This window comes from Melanotaenia boesemani, chromosome 23, assembly GCF_017639745.1.
Source record: "Melanotaenia boesemani isolate fMelBoe1 chromosome 23, fMelBoe1.pri, whole genome shotgun sequence".
NCBI classification, from domain to species: Eukaryota; Metazoa; Chordata; class Actinopteri; order Atheriniformes; family Melanotaeniidae; genus Melanotaenia; species Melanotaenia boesemani.
The window spans coordinates 20,072,420-20,097,256 of NC_055704.1; the positions used below are offsets into that span (position 1 = coordinate 20,072,420).

The 24,837-nt window shown below is 38.6% G+C and overlaps 1 protein-coding gene across 1 annotated transcript; it reads left to right on the plus strand.

The window, feature by feature from the left end:
• Window positions 1-13,038: 13,038 nt before the first annotated feature.
• On the plus strand, window positions 13,039-23,977 carry nudt4b (nudix (nucleoside diphosphate linked moiety X)-type motif 4b). The gene is made up of 6 exons (XM_041977876.1): window positions 13,039-13,236; window positions 13,382-13,501; window positions 19,257-19,367; window positions 20,464-20,508; window positions 20,652-20,739; window positions 21,341-23,977. The coding sequence occupies exons 2-6, from the start codon at window positions 13,406-13,408 to the stop codon at window positions 21,559-21,561; spliced, it is 561 nt and encodes a 186-aa protein (XP_041833810.1). The 5' UTR covers window positions 13,039-13,236; window positions 13,382-13,405; the 3' UTR covers window positions 21,562-23,977.
• Window positions 23,978-24,837: the final 860 nt, after the last annotated feature.

Consider the following 24,837-nt stretch of genomic DNA (forward strand, 5'->3'; position numbering starts at 1 on the left):
TCTATTATATCAGTTGCTGGTTTAGTTTTCACTATAAATAAAAGCTCTTTATGCTTGATGACAACTGATCAATATGACATGTTTAAGAAGCAACACACATTTAGTCTTTACGACCATCTGCAAATAAATTAATACATGTTGCATTTCAGTGTCAAACATATATTACATCAGTTTATATGATTAAAAGGGAGAAATGATCAAACACTAAGTATATTTTACATGCTTAGCTCTCATAAAGCCAGAAGCAAAGTGTAACCATCAAATACAAATCTTCAAGTCAAAGTTCATCATTTTGAGGTCTAAAAGATTTTATTTGTTCACTTCAGAATTTACCAAATGTTTTTAAATGAAAGAAAAGAGGATCAGATCAGATAGCTTATCTCTCCTCTAATGGCTTGTAAAATTCAAATTATTATGGATCTTCATTTATTATGGACCTTCATTTCACCAGTGACAAGTAAGTATGCCGAATGTCCCCCTATGTTAATTCCTACTGCATTCACAAGATGGTGCTACAAGCAAAGGCACTTCACATCTCTTTTTGTGTTCTCTGTAAAGGTCTCGACTTGACAAACTCATAGCTTTGGCCACAGGACCCCGCCTCTACTGAAAGAACCTGCAATGGTTGCCTGGGATTTTTATGTTTCCTCATCATGCAAAAAAACATACTGTTTCACAATGTTTTACGATGCAGGCTCGGGTTATATGGCAACAGTGAGTCATTCAGGCTGGTATGCAGCCATTCTGGAGTGGAAGCACAGGAAACGATTCCCCCTCACTATCTGCAATATCTGACAAAACATTAACCAGTCCGAGAAACTGTTGTCTCCTGAAAGGCTTTTTTTTGTTGTGCAGGTTGTCCTCAGAGCAGTAAAGTGATGTAAGGGGGTGTATTTAGTCAATGACACATGCTAGATGTAAAAAAAAAAAAAATAGGACCCTATGTGAAGATTTTTAAAGATAAAAACAAAAAAATAATACAAATATGAAGTTTTATATGTAGTTATTACTAATTTAGACAGACTTGCTTAAAGCTGTAATTCTGAAATATTTTCTTTTTCTTAAATCTAACTGCTAAATGGTTTCATCTGCCTTAAAATGTTCACATTCTGAGCTGAGGTGTTCACTGTTAAATAACTTTCAAACAGCCTGTGTTTAAAGCTGCATGTTACTGTTAAAGAGACACAGAGGTTGCCAATACACTTAGACTTAATAAAACTAAAACGGACTAAATCTCACACTTGGAAATATTGGACACATGTGATGATGGCAATGTTGAAAAGGATCATAAATAATGCCACTGTGCATCCTAAAAATGGTGTGATTTATCTATACAAGCATCTAATAATCCAGCCACACAGTAATCGCTGCCTCAGAGGACACGGAGCCTGCACCCTAAACATAGCCCTTCTCCTCGGATCATCTCTCACTGTGACTGCTGACAGCAGGTAAAAACCTTCCCGTCACATGCTGGTGACGTTGATCAGACAGGTGAGGACAGACATCCCAGTTTTGAATTACAAATGTCAGAAATGCTCATTTAAAACACAATGGTAATTGTAGCATCAGGAGCAGTTGTGAAACATAATCCTCCCCCTTTTTTAATCTATGGCTTCATTCATTAACCCTTTCATTTTTTCATCTCCTTTCCTCCCTTTCTTCCTTTATTTTCTTTCCTTTCTACTATCCAATCTCTCTCCATTAAAACCTTTTACCTATATCTTTTCCCACCTTTTTCTTTCTCACCCCCTTTTAGCCCCTTTCCTCACCTCCTCCTCCTCTCTGTCCCACTGCAGATGAAGTATAGAGGAGCTGCAGTCAGAATCTTGTCACCTTGACTCCCCCCACTTTATATTATATAACCACCCTCATTATTCTATCATGCGTGAAAACAAAACTCAGAAACCCAAAAGGGAATCCCTCCTTGAAGAAGCAACAGGTACCTGAAATGACATTAGGCTTCTTCTCAGGATCTCAATATTTTAGGGCTTTTTGGTTATGCAAGACATCCGCAGTGGGAAAATACTGCAAGGCTCTGTTTTTTCCTGCTGTTTGAAGCATGAATTGTATCAACCACTTGTGTGTTTAACATCCCGAACCAGAAGCCGCAGTTGTCTTTCCTTTTGTTTATACTTATAGTGTCAGCATGTTTCAGCCATGTGTGTGTGTTCATTGTCAGGTTGGGTTAGGTTGCTCACACACAAATGCATGTAAAATATTTTGCAAATATTAAAGTATAATTAGCCTTGTGAGGGAGATATGTATCACATATGAGACATGAAAATATCTGAAAACAAAGGGTTATTTTTACTTCACCACATACAGGAGCTGCACTAATTCGAAAGCCATAATATAAATCTGAACAACAGCCTTAAGATATGTCCTCATATGTGCAACGCTGTGTGTGAGAGTGAGAGGCTGTGAGGTAATATCAGGGATTCCTTTTCTGCTCCTGTGAGTTTTTCATCCATAGTGAGAACAGACTGTCCTGGGCCATCTTTCCACCTCTCTATATATAACAACCACTGCAGGGAAGGACACAAGGGCAAATCTCTGCATGTGTGTGTACCTTTAAATGCTTGCAGAGGCCCCTGGATGTAAAAGATGGGTGCTTCGCAGTTATACAAATATATCTAAGATACCAGTGCAATGGTGCCACATTGTCCCTTTGCATAACAGTTATTAATTGGTTTCATTTTGCAATAAATGACTGTGACACCATTTGTAAAACTCATGTCAACACAAACGGTCAGAAGTACAGCCTGTTCAGGAGCTTTCAGTCATCTCCCCTAAGACTCAAAATTTAATGGAGATCTAAATTGTTCATGTTTATGGTTCATGTGTCGCTGTGGTTGGCGTTGTGGTTAATGGTGCCTGATATTGTACCACTTAGTCCTGTTTGTGTCATGGATGACACACTGGGAATAATGTCTGAGCACTGATCACACCCACTTACAGAAACGTACCGTACATACAGTCTTTAGAGGCCAGGTGGTAGTCTCACCTAACAGTGTTAAATGTAAATAATTAACAGCGTCCATTCACTGAAGCTCTTTCTGGGGCCTACACTTGGTAACCATCACCAGACTTGTAAACAAACCCACGACTGTGAAAAAACACATTCCATGTTGGTGTATCACCGGGAGTCCATCTGGTGCTGACAATGCCAATCAATAACCTGTCAAACAGTGAGCTGATAAGCAGCTTTTAGCCTTTAAGTTTTGACCAAGTTGTGCTTCTGTTGGTTTACAATGAAAGATTGGATTAACACAGACTATAGATTATTGGAACAATAGCTTGGAGATGCTGGTATTTAGATTGAAAGTCATCTGTAACTCTGATTACCTCTGTGTAAAATCTTTGATAGGATTATTTAAATCGTTGGAGGAAATTTTGCTATGTTGAATGATATCCATCCATTGTTTGGGTCAAGATTTAAATTTGCTAATAGTCAGCAACCTTCAATCAGTAAAAAGACGCCTGTGTTATCAAGTATTTGTCATGTTGCTGTATTGCTGACATACTGACTCATGACCTTTGAAGCTTTGATGTAAATTTAGTCCACAAAGAGTTCAGTGGGTCCCTCTGCAGGGCACTTAGTGAGCATGTTTAATCCCAATTCAGAAAAACAGGATAGAATGTTGGAGACAAGGAGCAGAGCAATGAAGAGTCTTGTTTTAAAGAGAAACTTTGCAGAAGGCATCATCCACACTCAGCAGTGTATTATAAACTTTTCACATGTCTGTTCATGGCAAGTTAGGTACAGATGAGCCAAAAATATAAGCCAGCTAGTTTGCACAAATGAGGAGGAAAGCCATGTACCCAACCTTAGCTGCTCTTAAAGCTATAGCTACACATGCTAACAACAATTGTCAGTTTGTTAGACTTTGTCTTCAGCTTCAACCTGGAGTTGAGGTTGGATTCAAAAGTGTGCACCCAAACAAGCTAGCATGAGGATGTTAACGTTTTCACAAGGAAGGGGATGATTTTTAACAGGCACCATGTGCATCATATTAGTTTGTTAGCATGCTAACAGTGGCTCTAACAGACAGTTCTACCTGAAATACAAAGTCAGACTGTATATAATTATCTTTATTAGACCACTGGCTGGAAATGAGACAAGTTACTAAAGACAATGTTTTAAGACATGTGGAAGGTCGGGCGAGAAGAATGGAGTGACATAGGCAACATTACAGCTTGTTTCCAGCATATTAACCCCTCTCTCATCCCTTAAGTGTGTTGTAATTGTTCTGCTAAGGTACCCCACATAATTTGATATTCATGCATAATATTTGGAAAGTTCTCAGTGAAAACTTGAGAAAAAGAAAATATGAACCCAGATTTTTGATTGCCATCCCTCTGAAAAATTTGGTTGTAGCAGATGGGACAGGACACCAGGTGGACCAAACTGTGTGTTCTGCCCACAAACAGACTTTGAGCCTGGCAAGATAGATTCAGGTAACATCAATGATTGTGACTTAGAGGGTAGCTGTTTCTGAGATGGCTGACAGAATGAGATTACAAATGCAGAACACTCTGGTAAACTCTAAATGCTTTTTTAACTTGCAAGACAGACATCAACACTGTGTAATCATTCAGCAAGGCAAAGGGCTTGCCAAAGGCAGAAACCAGGAATAACAATGAGAAAGGAAAAAAAAAATTATTTATTTGAATAATTTTGATTATTACATTGCATTTTATTAAAATCACCTATACTCAAGATCGTACAAGTTATTTCTGTACAATCAGTGGCTGTGCCTTGATTTGCAATCTTAGCAAACAATGTGTTTGATAAAAAGCTTCCTGCATGTTGTCATGTTGTCGGAAGATAACACAACACTCATAAGCAGGACTAACCTTAAAAAAAGCATGACTTAACTAATTGAATAATATCCTAAATAAAAATGTATTTTACAAAAGATAAACGCTTCAAATAATTGTTACATCACATATTTTAAGCATGTGTTTTCTCTCAGTTTAATCAGTCTCAGTCAAAAGTCATGTTTACATTGCCTAAACCTTCCTGGTTCTTTAGCTGTCACACCATCTGACAGAGATACAGAGATAATCACTGCTGATTATTATCATGTCATTGTGGTGATTACACCTTGACCATGTTGATCAGCACCAGTAAATCTCCAGCTTTAGCATGACTACACCAGCAATGCAGCCTGTACTTATAATAGTACTCAAATGGTGACAGTAATCATTTTGTAGCTGCCACTAAACGCAAAAAGGAATCACTATTTCTTTTCACAATAATAAAAAAAAGCACATGAAGCACTTGTAGTCCTGCCCCATGTCTGTCTGTATTCAGGTCACGGTTTCTTGCATAACAACTCATTCATAAAACAGCACCAGACCACTGGGGAAGGGATGTGGAAAAGACTGTAGATGTATAGATAACATCAATACAGGGAGGATTTTTGCTGCAGTGTGAATGCTCATTGTGTCAGGCTGTGATGCAATGTACTTACTGTAGCTGACAGAGGAAAAACCCTGAGTCTGTAGACAAGAAGGAGTTTGGGTTGTCTTTTTTGAAGGATCTTCTCTCCCTGGAGAGGATGGTTATCTGAGATGTAAAATAAATCAAGTGATTTTAACTCTATGTGTTGTATTAGTGCTGCTCCTGAAGAATATTTGTCAAAGATAAGAAAAACATGTTCATTATTAATCATATTGCATTTCTATGCATTGGGCAATAGCAAAATTTTTGGCTTTGTAGGTCCACAAAAAGGGACTAACTCATAAAATGCATACCAAAGAAATTGTAGAATCTCTGCAAATCTGATTTTTTTTTTTTTACAAATATACTAAAACTAAATAATGAGCATCTCAATAGACAGATGAGAAAAATATCATTTTTTGGGTATTTAAACACTGAGGAGAATAATCCAATATTACATACAGTATCAATGAGAGGCAAAACTATGTGGATCTCCAGGATTAGGAGTTCATTGAAGGTAAATTTGAACTCAAATGTGATTGGGCATCCTGCATATTTAAAGAGCAAGGATATATTTCTTTTATTGTAGATTTGTATTATAATGTAAGCAAGGACAATTTCTGAGTTTGTCAGTCTAAGAAAAGTGGACAAAGTAATCTCTAATGAGTTTGGACTTTACTAATCCAGTCCACAGACTGAGAAATTGAGGAAATTCAAAAGTGTCATCACCCCATTTTATTTTTGATTTAACCAGGAAAAATCCCATTGAGATTAAGAACCTCTTTTACAAGCGAGTCCTGGTCCAAGATAGGCAGCAGCAAATGGTTGTAGACTTCAGGAAGAACTCAGCCCCTCCCTCCCCTCCACCCTGCATAATTCTCCAGTCACAGTCGTGGAGTCCTGCTGCTTGGGACATGGGCAGTGAACCCATATTCTTTTACTCCAAGATTCAAGATCTTTATAGTCATTATGCAAGCATAACAAAATCTTGAGGAGTCTCTCGACTTAAGCATACATAACAAAGTAAATAGAAAAATAACAGGTACAAAGTCAAAAATAAAGACATAAAATATATGAAAGATATAAGAACACCTCTATATTTACTGAAAATGAGAAAGAAATTACAGCAGACAGTAATATTTACAGGATGGATAAAGTGCATCCTAGTGCAAGGATGGAAGTCTCTCTCTCTCTCTCTCTCTCTCTCTCTCTCTCTCTCTCTGTGTGTGTGTGTGTGTGTATGTGTGTGTGTGTGGCTGTGGAGGGTTGGGTGCTTGTGTGTGAGTACCGTAGGATGGGTGGTAGGTTTTGAAGTACGGGTGGGGGGGCTATTGCTTTCATAGTTCTGAGAAAGAAGCTGTACTGTCCACCGTTAGAACATGAGCCTAACTGCGAAACACGGTGGCGGTAGTATCATGCTTTGTTTTACCCCTTCCTCACTAAGACAGCTTCTCATTTTTGATAAAAAAGGAGAGAAAAAACATAAATTTTGAATTATACCAGTGACTTTTAAATACATCTTGACATCTGTTTACAAACTAAATCTCAAATCATTCTTTGTTCTTCTAAAGAAGATGTTAAGATTAATAGAGTTAAAATTTTGTAGATGATGTTTATCGAAATCTTTACCAGGATCTACAATATTTCATTAAGCTACTACACATAAGTCTATTTTGTCAGCCTGTTTACAGTCTGTTTTGACTGACATGATGTGCCAAACTGAATAGACATCCTGTCTTTTGATAGCACTGAGGTGTTCATAAAGCATGTTGTGACAGGATGGGTTGTTTTGAACACATTAGGGAAGTGCAGGAAATAAAGTAGATGTTAATGTTTGAACTACAGTAGATCTCGGGGGGGGGGGGGGCATCTAGTTTATTCTCTTCCTTTGCAATTGTGAGGCCAAAACAAAACACAGTCTGTCAAATCCATTCATTACTGAACTTTACAATAACACCATAATAGATGATTGTTTGCTGCTCCATCATGACATGATATTTTTGTCTCACTGTTCTTTTGTCACACTAAACACAATTTCTCCTGGTTTGTACCCAAGTACACCAGACATTTTTTTTAATTAATACAAACCAAAAACAACTAAATTGACCAAAAATACAGCAAAGTCATAAACACATTAATATTTAATTCAGTTGTAAGAAGACTCCTAAAACTTTTAGTCAGTGGTACCTGTCACTGTAAACGAAGTCAGTAACAGGTACCACTGACTTCGTGTATCAGTAGACTGTCATCTCTCAAGCTGTACAAGGAAGTTTGATGCCCTTTTCCTCACCTGTTACAGACCTCATTTTAGTCACGTTCTGAGTTTGAAGCCACTTATTTGGGTGGACCACAACTTTTTCAGCGTGTGCTTGTCATCATTGCAGCAGGGTTTCTTTTCAGACGACTTTCCCACACTCAATCATACAGTCTGGCTTTGTTGATGCTCCTTAAAGCCGAATCTTCCCATGATTATAGACTGTCTGTGTTTTTGTTCTACCTCAAGGAGACAGAGGAATTAGTTTATCAGTAAGAATTGACAAAAACATTACATAGTTTAGTCTTGTTTCCTCCATTAAGGTTTCATTTATAATTTACAACATCCAAAAAGTATTTATAAAGGTATTACTTTGTTTTCTGTACATCTTTTTGTTGCTTGAAAGAACATAAGAATGAACCTATTCTGTCTTTCTGAGAAAGTCATCCTACGTGATGTTTATTCCCACTGAGTCTACGTTATCCTCAGATGTCATAATGACAGGCTTTAATGTTAAGCATCAAGCACCCATTGTGTTCTTTTCAGTTTTATTATTACAGTTGTTAGATTCTCGCTCACAGTGACACCTATGGCTTTTAATGCTGTCCTTACATAGAAAGTTGTTCTAGTCAGTCTCATTGTCCTTTGGGATCCATCTTTACCGAAACAGATTATATACAGTATGTGCCCAGAACTAGGTGTTACACAGATTAACTTGGTGACTAGCTGGTGAACCCAGGATAGCTTGTAGAGCTAAGGAATCACATAATTTGCTCTGGAGACGAAGAGACCCCCCCCCCCCCCCTTTTAACAGCTTAAAATGGAGATTATCAGACTTAAAATTGAATTATTGTTTATTGTTGTTTTTTATCTTTACTGTGTAGTGGATGTGGATGCTTTCTGAGTTGTTATAACTCTGGATCAATCAGTAGGAAGCTAAAAAGAATTTATTAACACCCACAAACACAGCATCTTTCAACGTTCTGGTTCCGCTCAGCTGGAGTAAAATCTACATTAATAAATATTATAACCAAGCCAGCAAATGTAAGTGTCAGATTCTCTGGGTTTTCTGTTGCAACCTTGATGAAGAAAACATCTTTATAGAGGACATAGATTCATTTGAAGAGGTGACACAAGCTCTATATTCAACTGCTGACAGCGGCTCACATCCATCTCAGCGGCCTTGGCCACCTGTCAGGACCTCACTTCATCACCAGATGACTTCCAGCCCATGAGAGCATTCACCCCTCCCTCAGAACTAGCAAACAATTACTCCACCTTTACTTATAATGAATTTATAAAGAAAGGTAGAGTTTGTTAAGGACACAAAGGAACGCAGATATCTGATGCTTGATGATTAGTCATCGATTGTTTTTTACATTCAGGACTTTTCTGAGTTGTGGCCCTGATTTTGTTTCTGTGTGGTAAGTAGTGTTTCCCTCACATGGCTCATGTCTGAGAGCTCAGCACTGAGGTCAAAGAAGAGACTTATGGGTGAGCTAATCAGCTCAGGATTTTATACGCATAATCGCAGTTGGCTGCAAACTCTGAGTGGATCACGGGCAACTGAACAAGGAGATTAGTCTTTGTGTGTGAGAGTGTGGCTATCTGTTTTGTATAGAAGTCTCTAATTATTTGCACTAGATCTCCACATTGATTTAAAGGTGAGTTGCATGTAGTCATGTGCATACTTGAGCCTGGAGCACTGCCTGTTGTTTGAATCTGCCTTGATGTCAGAAAGCAGATGTCCTCTGACGCTGGTAATAAAGAGAGGTCATTGACAGACAGACGTTCAGTTCTGGCTCTGTCGTCCTTCCATCTGTCTCAGCGAGAGCCAGAAGAAACCGAAGCTCTTCAATTCAACCTCACACCTCAGCTAAAAGGAGACCTCTTAATTGCTTTCCCTTGTAATGCAAAACGATGATGATAAACCCTTTAAGTATATGATGACAGGCAGATTTATTTTCCTCTGAGGTCGCTGATGCCATTGAGATGGTAACATCTGTTGGGAGCAAGACTGGGTTCAGCAGGTGAGATTCTAATTTTAGACTTTTAGAAATCACTTACTGCACATGGTATACAAACAACACTGCAATCTAAAAATACATTAATATTTCAGCTGGACTTCCAGAAAGCTATGACACTTACTGTACTCAAGCACTTATTTTCAGACTCTTTTCTATCCATTAAAAACTAACTGGGCTCTATATACAGCAAATAAATTGTGCTTTCTAGAAATTACAGGCATCATATGAAGAAATGATCTAACAAATTCTTTATTTGTTGCCTTATATCATGTAAAAAAAATGAGTTGTTATCAGCAATCAGTGTGCTAAAACAAGATTATGATGCTGGTTGACTTCCAGTTACCGGATGACCGGCAGGTTGTTTATGTTCACATCAGAGTGATGAACACAGGGATAGTTTATCTGGAGAGCAATTCTCGCCACAGTTTATCCAAGAATATGTGTGAAACTAAGAAAAAAATTAGAAAGGAAAAGATTTAGTGGGTTGAGAGTAATCTCATGACACAAGTGAGCTCCCACAGATTTTCAGCAAGTTAGAGAGATTTATTTTAATCCAGTGGAAACGATGATCACAACGGTGATACAGTGCTGTGAGGTTTTACTCTGAGGATGTTGACACAATGACTCTACCTTGTAATAACATTTATAATTAATCCCTTCAGTGACTTTAAATCAGTGGATTGCCACTATCCTTAGTACAACACATTCATGAAAGTTTGATGGGGATTTGATCCAGATGCATGCAACTGTTGCCACAACTTTAAAAAAAAATCTAAACTTTAATCTCAAAACTCAAGGGTTGACAAGCGTTATAGAGATTTATGTACTCACTAGCCACTTTAAACATATAAAACAATAGAAAATATAACCAGAATTTCTAACAACATAAATAATATATTGCTCATAACTTAATTATTCTGACATCAAATAAACCTGATTTCCAAATGGAAACAAAACAATCGGGTGCTACTCCCGTTAGCTAAGAGCTGGAAACTGAGGCTACAATTTACACAGATTCACCAAAACTGGAAAATAAAAGTTTGGAAAAATGCTACATGGTCTGATGAGTCTTGATTTGGGTTGGGGTCAGAATTTGATGTAAACAACATTAAATTATGGATCTATCCTGCCTTGGATCAATGGTCCAGGCTGCTGCTGGTGGTGATATTTTCTTGGCATACTTTGGATCCCTTAGCACCCAAAGTGTGTATCATTTAAACATCACAGTCTACCTTAGTATTGTTGTTGACCATATTTGTTTTAGATGACCACAATCTTCTAATGGCTACTTCCAGCAGGATAATGCACCATGTTACAAAGCTCAGATCATCTCCAACTGGTTTCTTGAACATGACAATGAGTTCACTGTACTCCAACGATCTCCACAGTCACCAGATCTCAATCCAAAAGAGCATGTTTGAGACGGGGTGGCTGAGAGACAAAAGGGATTTGTCATGCTTCCTATTTTACCACCATGTTGTTTAGTGTAATCTGGAAGGCAGTTAGAGAAGACAAAGAATCAATTATCTTTACAAACATGTGGACCAACATCATTTAATCAATCTTTGTTTCTGCATGTGGATCCTGCTCAGGCTGAAGGTCAAAGGTGAGCCTGATGACTGCATTTTCAACACATGGACTTAGAGTATTATTTGCTGATCAGCTGCAGTTTATAATTATATCAGGATAAGTGTTTCATGTTTTATCAGGTGATTTATCACAGCTCTGCTCACAGTGTAGCTGTTGTTTTTAAAACCCCACCTGCTGATAGAGGGATGGGATGCTGAATTTTAGTCCGGTGACATTATACTGTATGTGTTTGCTATGAACTCTGCCACAACAGTGATATTTGGCTTTTTGTAAAGAGGAAGCATTTGGGAGTCGTGCTTACTCACAAAGACAAACGACTACAGAAAACAATTCCTGCGTACAGAGATCTTCCCTTTTTCTCCTCCTTTACATTTGACGAATGTAAAGGCCAGAAAATGACCTCAATAATGGCATAACATCCAATGAAATCAGGGAGACTGATTTCCCAACACATTGGACTCATGCAGTACGTGATATTGTGCACGATTCTATCAAAAATTCAACCAAATTACAACCTACAAATAAGCAGCCAAAGCATTTATTTTTAACATATACAAAAACATTATGCAACATGATAATTATCTTCATTAGCAAATATAAACAGACCGAATGTGACTATATGTTTTATGGAGAAAAAGTGGAACTTGGAAAGAACTTCCAGATTAAAAACTTCCATAAAAGTGCAATAAAACATTCATGGTGAATCTATTGTGATAAATGAGTGAGGGTGGTTTGTATTTGTTGGAATTCATTGGCATTACTGCTAAGCCTGACCCTAATAGTTTGGGTAAAGGTAGGGCCCCAGGCTTGGTTGGTTATGATTAATGTGATTAACACATATTTTCAGGATTTTAAAAAGATTTTATTTCAGAATTGCTGCGTTTAACATAGAGAAGGTCTTTTGACCGATGTTGTTGTGGTTCAGATGGAGAGGATGAGGTGGGAGGAATGCTTTATTGTTATCAGTGCTTGGTGTTTGGATAAGTTGGGTGGGGCATCAGAGCGGATCTAATCCAGTAACAACAAACCTAACTTCTACACTTTTCATTGTCAGAAGAGAACAAATGTTTTTACTAACATCAGTTATCCCAGTAAGCCATGGCATTGAGCCAGCATCTACAATAACTAAAGCTGTCACAAACATTTTGCTTTTATTCCTATCTTCTTTACATTTACCTCTATAAGGTCGACAAAGACTGGCAATGTTTTCCAACAATACTAATACAGTCTGCTTGGACTGTAAAGCTCTCGTGGCAACCTAAATATTGATTACATTTTAATTGTTACAAGACATGAGACACATGAACATAGAGGCTGGAGGACACTGAGATCATGTGATGGATTTCTGGGTGTTGCAGTGAATTGTAATGTCTTTGCACCATACATGCTTATTCCAGTATGTTTATTTTAAATGCTATAAATTTCAGACAAGAAAAGAAAGAGGCATAATTATAGCCCCTTGTAAAGTGAATAAGGAAATAAAACAGTGCTTAAACAAATGTCCCGAAAACAGCTAAACAGAATGTTTTGAACATTTCATCCTCATCAGGGACTACACACTCTAAACTAGCACAGGGCAGCCTGTGAAAAGCTTCTGCTGCACTGCTGGAATATGTTCATGATCACTGTTTAGAGCAGGAGCGTAGCCACGCCCACTTGGACAAGCGCAACCAATGAGCTCATCCCTGCTTCAGATCTGTTCATGTAAAACTCCAGCCTGCGTGTTCATTGAGTCAGCGGCCATGCGCAATGTGTTCAGAGGAGGGCTGTGAGGTGTTGTCTTCATAAGATCTCCTCCTCAGCGGGATTGCACATATTCACCGTCGACTGGGGATCTCAGGAACATCTGGAGCCATTTGTGTATCTTCTAGACGCAGTGGTTTTGCGCGAAAAGCTCAAGTCCTGTTACGTCTGAACAGGTATCACTAGCTCCAGCAACCCCGTCCCTCCGCAGATGACAGACCATATCGGATCTTGGACGTGGAGACCAGCTACGATGCGGCGACTCTGCTATTAACTCACTGGGGGGGAATAAATACCTGTTTTTGTGGTTCCATCTTGTAGGAGGCAGAATAAATTAAATCTACAATGAAACTCAAACCGAACCAGACGAGGACATACGATGGAGAGGGTTTTAAGAAAAGAGCGGCGTGCCTGTGCTTCAAGAATGAACGTGAAGAAGAGGTAAGAGACCTTGCAGTGTGATGTTGTATTTAACTGGAGAACATGTAGTGGTAGTGTTGTGACTTTGTGGCCTAGTCATGCCCTATAAAACTACACCCAGTCATTCAGAGAACTCTGTGGGTGGTCGTGAATAAAACACACAATATTAATTAACAATACACTTAGGCTTTGATTTATAGTATTGTCTTTTAGTTGTAGCTGTATTTTGTTAGCCGTTCTCTCAAGGCCACTGTTTTTGTTCGTATCTGTGCTGTTGCCACTGTTGCTTATACGCCTTTGGGTCATCCAGTTTAGGCTAGTTTGAAGAGTACGTAGAGAAAAGAGAAAAAGCGTTGTTGTTAAGTTACAGCGACTTAGCAACAAACACTACTTTCAGAATAATACGCATAGCCAAGAATGCTGCTTCAATTCGCCCTATCTGTAGAGTGGCGCTGTTATTCTGAAGGGAGACTCGCCACACTTCCGGTTAGCTGCTAACGAACTTGCTTAAGGTAGCGAAGAGGGGGCGAGGCGCTTCTTCTCGCATGTTTCTTTTAAGAGTGGGTTTAACGGCGGGCTGTAGTGAGAGTGGGGATGAGAATAAATAATATAAATAAATAAGCCATAAATTTAGTTATAAACGCATCTATAATATGTCGCGTCACGTAACTACAGCGCGAGAACCCATGACCAAGCAGTGGCCATTCACGGTTATCCTGCTGCATCCCGCCGGCCTTGAGCGGGCAGCTGCGTATTATGCCAGTGAGCATTTAAAGGGGCCTTTCGTGTATAAATAATTAACGCAAGAAGACAGACTGTTGAAGATTTTCTTCAGTGATATGCAATACGTCTTACACACATTTAAAGCGGTTTCTGTTGGCTTTCACTGCGTAAGAATGAAGAACAAAGCAAGAAGGCGAAAATAAGCATTTTCGCCAAAATGACTGAGTTTTGAACCTCAGGGACATCATGGTTATCCAGCCCAAATATGTCAAGTAACAAATTCAATAGCTACAACGTTTCTAATCTATTATAATGGAAGGATTCAACATGTATTTTGATGTTTCTTATTAAAGTAAATAATAATAAACCAGTAAATGGAACAAGTAAAATGAGAAAAATTGTTTGTGCATGTCATCTGACCAAAACTCTGACAAAAAAAAGTGTAAACGTCGCAGGACATTATCTTCCTTTGTTGATCACCCTTTCTGTTACCTGGAAATCCACTGCTTTACTTTACCGAGAAATTTTCTTGTGAGTCACACTTTGTACAGTCAGGGCTATCTCATCCATATTTTTTCATATTTTCCATATTTTTTCCTGTCTAAATTTAGCCTAATTTGTATGGTATAAACAAAGTGTTATACAATATACAGTAAAATCAACACCTCTGCTCTAAGGAGACAAGTACCTCTTGGGTCCCCTGTGTTTGGCTGTACAGCACACATCTCTGGAAATGCTTACTCACAGCATACCTGCTCATTTACACATGTACAAATGTTATGCTATCATATTTTGAATTTAAAAACATTTGTCCTTTGAAGAGATCCAAATATGGTTCATTCTTACATTTGTATGTTGTTATTTGAAAGACTTTCTGGAATCATGCTCAGCATTTCTTGGTATCTGTACATTGTCCCCGCCTTGCCCTCTTACTTAACCTACCTGACTAGTATTTAAAGGAAAGAATATTCGTGGAATATTGTGACCACCATCCTCAGGAATTTGGGCTTTTGACAGGCGTGTCTGCTCATGCAATCACAAAGATGGCAATGTTAAATGTAATAGAACCAATGTGATGCTTTGATTATCAGGGTTGCAAGCAACCATTTTAAAGACATACTGAGCTTTTTGACACTTAGCTTATACACACATACAAAATAACTTCTTAGAACTGCTTGTTAAATAAGATCCCTCTGCGCAGCTCACCTGCTTTTGTTTTAGAGAGAAAGCGAAAGCAGAGACCTTGGTGCATGTTGCACTATGACAGTAACTAAACAAACCAGAAAGGGAAACTGACCATGCAGTGGAGCAACAGTGATAATTGATAGGCCACATGAGTGCACAATTAAAAGAATTGCCTGGATTGTGCGTGCTAGAGTTGTTATGTGTCCTTTCTGCATATTCAAATGCAACCACAGCCACAAATCCATGGGTGTGCAGGCCATAAAATGTGAAGTGATTGTCTCGCAGTATTTTCATGTTATTATAATTAAGTGAAATTATGGTGCATATGTGTCTTTGGTGCCTTCATTGATTGATTTACACAGATTTTTCAGTGCAATAAACTTCAGCTCATGTTTTTTTTTGTGACTCTAGGCTTTACACCTAGTTTTGTTGAACAGCTGATTTAATTGACAGCTATAAAAAAAGACAAAAGTAAAAGTCAAACAATTGTCATACCACCTTTTTTTTTTTAAGGAGGTTGCTTGCAGGAGCATCCTTCATCTGATAAGATCAGACTTTTTATGGTCCTATTAGCTTAAGATGGCAATCTGCTCTGTTTAGTTCCTTCTTGTACTATTGAGTGCACACAAATATATAAGCAGCCACTGGCTGAACTGATGGTGGCTGGTTGGAAAAGTTTAACATATCCATCAACTGTGCTGCATTCCCAACTCTAAATGAGAAGATCGATTAGCTGCTGGATGTTCTCCTCATCAGTTAGTGAAGACCAAAAGAGAGATGCCCCAAAAAATGCCCTGCAGGACTAAAGTTTTTAAATGTTTTCTGGCAGAGTTGCATATGAGAATGCAAATGTAGAGACTGTAGAGTTTACAGAGCAACAACCCTGGTATGAATTCATGTTACTTCCATAGGCCTCTATGTTGTTTTCTGCTGTTTCATCATCAATAGTCATTACAGGCAAGCTGGAAGTCCCTTCTATCACCTCTGATGTCCTGTTAACAAAATACTGCAATCCCTCCAGCACACTTTTTGCCCATACATCATTTATGACACTTCATCCGGAAACAACCATGACTCCATTTGATTTCTAACGTTTTCCAGTAGTTTGCAAACACATTCTCAATCCAGGCTTAAGATAACTGCTGTAATGTAAATTTATGCTTTCAAATATGTAAAAGGCTTCATTAAAATAAAATAAATTTAAAAATTAAGGTGCTGCAGTAGGTTGTAAATAATGTCATGTAGGGGGAAAAATAGGAGGAGCTTATCAGTGTGAGAGGATGCTTCATCATTATGTCAGAAACGTAAGCATTCGGCGTGTTATAGCTAACATTTGATATTTGTTCAGCAGTTTTGTTATAGTCTTATCACAGCTGATTCAGCCCTGGTACTTGTGCACTCAAGTATCTAACACTTCCCATCATTCTCTCCTCCCAGCACCCAGCCTGGTCTTTACTTGACAGCTACAGGCATTCCTGCTCAGGGAGGAGGAGGTGTTTATGTCCTCTAGAATAGTCTTGCCAGTTGTCCCACTTCGAGACCATGACAGAGGACTGTCAGAGCTTATGTTTAAGTTGTTATGTTCTAAGACTTTTTTTGTGCTTTGCAACTCATACATTTTTTTGGACCAAGAAATGATGCATACTATTGTGTAACTTTGGCATTATTAGTCTGATTAGTTTGGCATTTGTCTACAATGTTGTTCATGACGCCCTACAGTGTTTGCCAGTGAAATCTCACTGCTAAACACTAGTGTTCCCTCTGAGGTTTCTCCTTCATCTTGACCCTCTTTCCAAATACAAGTAGGGTTTCTGTGTTCAGAGTTAGGCTGTCAGCTGACTCTTGACCCAGCTCTCATAGTGATGCGAGTTATTTTGTTTTGGTTCATGTGCTTGCTTTAAATTGTTGCTTGTGAAGTCCAAGGCAGGGCTGTTTTATCTGTTTGTCAAACATCATACGAGTGTAGGTTACCAACTGATTGAGTCACAGACATACAGGGGGTTACCTCTGTTATTAGCAAGGAGCACTTGGACAAACCTTCAGCATGATTTAATATAAAAAAAATAGGGTAAACTACGAGCTATAATGTCTAATTGTTTAAAGGTAATAGATACACATATAACTAGTGGATAAACGACTGAAGTCTTTGCCTGAGTTGGAAGGGTAAGGCTAAAGATCATTTCAAAACCCCCCCAAAAAATCACTGAAATTTCACAAAACACAGTTTCTTTAGTGAGGCATCAGTTCAGCACTTCACCATAGAGTTCCCTCTGACAAAGCATGCTCTGTTCATCTCAGACGCATGTGAAGGAGAACATTTTTAAATTAATGAGTTTGTTATGTGTATATTCATAGTTTATGTATTGTAAAATTCATTTAAACAGCACTGAATGAAGCATGCTCTGCTGTTTTCTGGGGATGGACAGATATGAGCCACTCTTTACCAACAGCCAAAAGATAAAAATGAAGCAAGTGAAGCAGAAATCTCCTTTTGTCCTCACTGCCCCCGGAAGCTGCACAGCTTTTGTTTTGTATACATACCACCCTGTCGGCTTAGGATGCATCCACACCAGTGATCTCCCTTTGAGCCTCGCTGGCTGCAGTTCAACACACAGAAACACACTGCCAGACAGTGAAGGGTACAGTCTGGAAATCTCTAAACAAAGAGGGGAAATAAATCACTTTTTTTTAAAAACATTTTAATGCTATGCCACAGAACTAAGCTAATTTTAACAATTATTTTTGTCACAGTAATGAAAATTAACTTCCAGCAGGTCACAATTGGACTTAATTGCTCCAAATGAGGCATAAAGTATAACTAAATCAGCTTTTTCTCATGTTAAAGACACAATATGGACTTGTTTATGCTCATCCAAAAGGCTCGCAGAAAGAGGTTATAGGGTTCAACTTTGCACATTTCCTCCAGTTTGCACTCTCCTGAAAAGTCGTCATGTTCTGCCGTCAGTGAAAAGGTCCTTTCTTTGAACATGTATAATTTACTGTACCTTGCAAAAGGCTTGCACCTGCCGGAAGAAACACCTGCAGTGGGGATTTTCTTTAACGTTTATTATACTTATGACATCCGTGGCCCCCTGTTACCCATCATCCTAGCTTGTATCGTCCAGGGCTGAGACAGGTGCTCGAGCTGGGTCAGCGTAGCACGTGAGGAAGGTGGCAGCCGACGACGCCGGCAATCGGTTTGGCCCTCAGTCCTCATTCAGCCCTTCAGAGGAGCCTCATCTGAAGGCTACAATCCCATTAGGGAATGTAAGGGAAGGTATGCAAAAGCTGAGTTTGGATTAAGTGACAGCTTGACTCCTGGAGCAGATTACTGATGATCAGCTGCGTGGTCGAGATGAGTGTCACCATCTGCACACAAGCTGCCTTACATCTGGTGCTCTCTTACGTACATGCAGCTTTGCCTCTTGGTGTATTTTCCTGAATTTTCCCCTTAGTTAATTTGACCCACAGCTTCAGGATGTTTTGGGAGTTGTGTTACAATCTCTGGCCTGTCACACTGCATACATGCTAATGATGACTTAATTGCTCCTTGCAAATGTGATATTCACAGCAGGTGTGCTCGTGGCTGTTTTGATATTCTAACACTGATACATCCAAAAAGCGCATACACCAGTGCATCTGATCTGTGGCTATCGGCGTGCATTGCAACTGTAGTGTAATTCAAACCCTTGCAGGCAACTCGGGGGGGACACTGACAGACGATTAGTGGCTCGTGCTGGGTTTACATGCACTGTTTGCCAAGTACATGTTGCATTTGAACCACCTTGAAATTACTGGAGTACAAAAACTGGGGAGGGGGTTAATGTCAGCTGTATTTTTTATTTATTTATTTTTTTAATTTTGACAGGTTCTGCTGGTCAGCAGCAGCCGGCATCCGGACCAGTGGATTGTTCCCGGAGGAGGGATGGAGCCAGAGGAGGAGCCATGTGGCGCCGCTGTGCGAGAGGTGTTTGAAGAGGTGAGGAAATTCAAAAATTCGACATGAAATTAACCAGTGGGATGCTATTTTTGGCAAACTTGGTCATACTTGTCCTGTTAGTGTGCTATATTTCTGGAAATATCTGTTTAAACTGCAGGATTTTTCAAAGAAACGCCAGATTTCCTGTAAGCAGTAAACAGAAGAATATTTTAAGGATCAGTTTGTATATGTGTAAATCTAAAGTAGATTGATTGCTAATGAAAAAAAAATCAATTGAATTAACTACAGATAGCATGACACATCTCCTTAGAAGCACAAGTGTGACTTCCTCAGTGAGGCGCTTGGTTTGTAAGAGTATACATGCTTAGGGGGAGATTTTTGAAGGGCTTCAGTATCAGTAACTGTGTAACTCAGGGGTCCTGATGGCATTTCAGAGGTCTAGCTGTTTAAGAACCACATGTTCTCATCCGAGTCAGTGGTCTAAACTTGGCTCTTCCCTGGATTCCTGCACATTGACAGACCCAGCAACCTCTCTCATTGGACGCATCACTGGACAGTCTGACACTTGTGAAATATGCTGAGAAGGGGAAAGGACAGATGTCATATGACTTGGCAGTAATTTAAGTCTAGTAATGTACAGCTAAATTAGTAAAACTGTTATGAAAGAGACATAATTATCTCCTAGTAATACTTTTAATGAGTCACAGCTGTTTGTTTCCAGACGGTCGACGAGTACAAATGATCAGGAGTGCTGTTATTATATAATATCGAAGATGTGAGGATCTATAGAGATCATTACACCTGTAAGAGAAATGATTGAAGCTTTATTGGTAAAATAGGTCAGTCTAAATGTGATGTTTTGTTCAGTAATTCAGCTATGATTTTTTTTTTGTGTGTTTGGATCTAGGTTAGAGTTAATCTCAGTTCACTGAAGTTCTGTAACACATTGAAATGCAGTAATACACAAGGCCATTTTTTCCTTACATAATCAGGTTTGAACACTGCTTTTCTGTTGTTTTCATGCTCTGTTTATCTTTGGCTGGTTTTGTTGAGAGGCTACTTAAACATAAAATCTGTGTTAATTGGTTTTGTAGATTCAGTAGAAATAAAAGAAATCTTTCCATCCATTCCCCAGGCCGGTGTAAAGGGCAAGCTCGGACGTTTGCTTGGTGTATTCGAGGTAGGCTTTTCACATTTATAAAAGTGCAAATGAACTACATTTGCAGATTAAACAGGACTGTGATTCCCTAACTGTGTCGCTTTGATGCATCATTCTTCACCTCAGTTTTGAAATGACATGTTTTTTCCTTCTTGTCCTTCAAGCAAAACCAAGATCGGAAGCACCGAACGTATGTGTATGTGTTGACTGTCACGGAGACGCTGGAGGCCTGGGAAGACTCAGTCAACATCGGTACAGCCTTTTTACTTTCTTCCCATGAATACAGTATTTGCAACCACTATGATGTGTGTGTGTGTCTGCTTGTTCTGCTGAGCAGGATATACTGTATATTTTCTTTGATTTATGTGGAAGCTGCTTGGAGACTATACGGGTATGCAGTGACAACGGGTGACTATAAATCTAGGGCACTGATCTTGGCTGCAGTGATACTTAGGAGCATGCAGTATATTGCAACTGACAGGACAGTGGATGCCTGTCTCCAGTTACACATTATGATGGAGTCTGATGCGCCTTTTTTTGTCTCTCCTGTTCTGTTGTTGTATTTGTGTTCACCATTATATAAGTCATAATTGCATATATAGATGTTAGTGTTTATTTGTGAATGCTTCATCCTGCTTTGATTCATCTTAAGCAGGTAAAATCAGGTGGATCCAAGTGAAATGTAACAACAAAGTGCTTATTTATTATGTGTACTAGAATAATGGCTATGATACCACAAATTGTATAGTGTCACAAAGTAGTCTGGTTTGTGATGCTTTAAAAAAAAAAAACAAACAAAAAAAAAACTGAAGTTATCCATGGGCTCATGCATGTCCTCTGTCTCCATCTGCAGGCCGGAAGCGGGAATGGTTCACAGTGGAAGAGGCCATCAAAGTGCTGCAGAGCCACAAACCCGTACACGCAGAGTACCTGCGGAGACTCCAGCTCAGTTGCTCTCCCACCAATGGAAACTCTATCCTCCAGAGCCCACCGCAAAACGACAACTACCCCCATTATGGCGCAACCAACACCACACCCTCAACGGGCAGTGTGCTGGCTTCTTCCCACAGATAGGACTGCACCTCAGCCTCCTGTTCTGCCCCCCTGGGACAGTTTACTCAAAGTCTGTACAGTCTCTTGCATGAATCTAAAGACTCCACGGAGCTGAGGCTCTCTTGTATTTATAAAATAATAGCTGCAAGACTGACCAAAGCCATTACCAGGACTGTGGTAAAGACTGAGCAGAAGAAACTTGAGCTCACATCTGAATATGGCTCACTGATGAACACTGTTTTTTCTTTTTCTGGCAACGTGCAGTTTATGAAGAGGAAGCTGGCGTGACCAACCTACAGTGAAGGGATGCCTTACAGAAATTTTGTATGAATGTTGTATTTGGGTTGTTTTATTTCACCTTTTGGTCATTTTTACCTTTCAGCTGTGCTGGTAGCCAATTAAAGGGTAACTGACCCCCAAAGCACACCAATGTGCAGAATGTTTCCTAGATGTTAAAAAGTCATCAACACATGATGCTACATGATCTCCCTTCTAACACTACTTCACAGAATTGGTGGTGTTTTATTAAAATTACCTAAAGTGAGAGCACTGGGCTATTTTAAGTAGTTAATACTGAAAAAAAGAAAAGAGTTCCATATGATAAAAGTTGTCAATAACTCTCTACCTCAGTAAACTGAAAACTGGATACGATCCTGAGCTGTGACCTCCTTTGACGCAGCGTTAATGCTTAGAATTAAACTTCAGCCTCCAGAGTTGCACGTCAGTTGTCTCGGTTTGACCCAACGGATACTTGAGCACCACCTTGTATCAGTGCTTACTCTACTTAAGTATTAAGTTGTGCAAATGCCTTAGGCGTTACGCTGCAGAGCTCATCTGAGTTTCTGCTAATCGGTCAGGAAAATGGATTTATACAATTTACTCATACCCTGTCTCATGTCCGTTAATGATCAATTGTCTGACTAATAAAAATCAAGGGCTGCAGCAAGTTGATCAGCCACTTATAAATTTGATTTCTGTTAATGTGTTTGAGAAAAATTGAAGGCTAAAGATTTAAAAAGACACTGGCTGAACGATCAAGTTTCCAAATATTAAATGCAGTGTTGATATGACATTTATGTCTGGCACCTCCAGCCCAAACAAACATCCTCAATACATTTAAATTCCAAAGAAATGCAGCTTATGTTAGCTGCTAAATTTCACACTAAAGATGAATATTTCTGGCTGGCTCATCCAATCTGCTTCGACAGCTGAATGACAACTAATTAAAAACAATTCAGATTTGTAAAAAATCTTTTAAAGGGGGGTTTTTAACCCGAATGAACCTGTACATTTTCTCTTCATATTTTCTATATTTTTTAATGATGCAGGAAAAGACTACACCTGCTGAGTGTGTACAGTGTATGATGATTGTAAATAGACAATGTGCAACAGGACAGGTTGGTGGAACAAATCCTACAACAAATCTGTTCAGTTGTTACAGAACGAGATGTCCTGTTAAATGTAGTGGTATTATAAGGCCTGACAGCACAGAATGAAAATATTAGTTTCTTACCAGAGACTTTAAACAAAAAGGTTGACATGTTTTAGGGAAATGGCTAAAAACAAAGAACTTTCTCTAATTTTTTTTAAACATAAATAGCATTTTGCTAACAGTTTGGTGCCAACCAGGCACATGTATGTAGAATATAATTTTATTCATTTATTTTCTAATTGTAGTGTTTTGAGATTTGAGATGATCAGATACTTTTTTTTTCTTTTGAGATTTGGAAATAATAAAAAAAAAAACATACACTGGCAGGAACAGCAGTTTTATAGTAGATAACTTCTTGTAATCTTTTGGCTAACAACACTTTTCTCTACCTGGAGAACTTTGATCTCGCTTTGTTGCAGCGCTGTGGCATTTTATCTCCAGTGTCATAAACTTTGATTCCCCAGTTCACCGGTCATTACGTTCCAGCCTTGCTTCACTCATGTCTGCCTCTGTGGATGAATGTTTATCACAAGTTGATGAACTTGAAATGTCATGTGCCAATTTTCAAAACTTGTGTTCAGGTGGGAAAAAAATAGTTGATCTGTTTGAGTAAGTTTTTTTTTTTTTTAAGAGATAAAGAGACGGTATCCTCCATTTTTCAAAGCATTTATTCATCCCACGCTGTTTTACCCTTCTCATGTAATTTCACACAGACTACAATTTAAATTTAACTTGAACCTGTTAATCCAGATGTTTCCAGATGTAAACAGCAGATCTGTGCAGGCTGAAGCACATTTGTCTCCACTTGCTGAAATGCTGCTGAATGTTCAGGTCTTGGTTGATTTAGAACTGGTTCTATTATTTGTTTTAACATTTGAATGAAAGTAAATCAGAGACTTGTCACAGTTTTATCATATTATGCAAAGTTAAATGTGAACATTATTTGTACTGGAAAGATTGTCTCTTTAAAAAGATTGCATTAAAGGGGAAACCTATTACTGAAAACCCATTGACTTAATTTATTTATTTAAAGGAAACATTGAGTCTTTTGCTAGGGGATCCTTTTCAGTCCAATTTTTAAAGTAGCTATGTCTTGAGGACGACTTTACATAATAATCTAGTTTATTAATCTAAAAGTTGGAATTCATCTCCCATCGAGGATAAAAACAGGCCAAGAAGAGCCAAACGCCAAAAATTTTACTATCAATGTTTGATGTTAGTTTTTAAAAGATAAATCATGACGTCTTGTAGACTTGACAATGGCTCCTTTCCATAAAAACACACCTGGTAAAGCTCGTCCCATGTAGCTGCAGCCATTTCTATTTTCATTCAAGCCAAAAAAGGGTGATGCTACAGTACAGTGTGAGATTATAACCTGAGACCCGAGCTTTAGTTTGACTTGCCTTATAGATTTCTTCTAGCTATTTGGCATTAGGAGGAACCAATAACTAGAATTTTATGATTTATGACTACACATATTTTATGTTTTATGTATTTTACATGATATGTATATGAAGGATTTAATTTAGCAGATGAAAACTGAGCTAATTTTAAAGGAAGATGCTGATAATTTGCCTCTCATATCTGCCAGTTAAATATATAGTCAGTCAGATACGACAGATTTCCTTTCCAATCTAAAATAAAACACAGGTTGATATTAATGGTATTGATATGATGTGGATTCAAATGTAAGTAGAAAAGTTGTTTCCAGTTACAATGCAGGACATAAACATCACTTCACTGATTATAGGCTGATATCAGTACTTTCCCAATTCTGTAAAATATTGAAAAAAAAAAACAAAAAAATAACTACTCATAAAATGGTTGAACAGCTTCAGAAACAAGAGTTGCTGAAAGTCAGTATG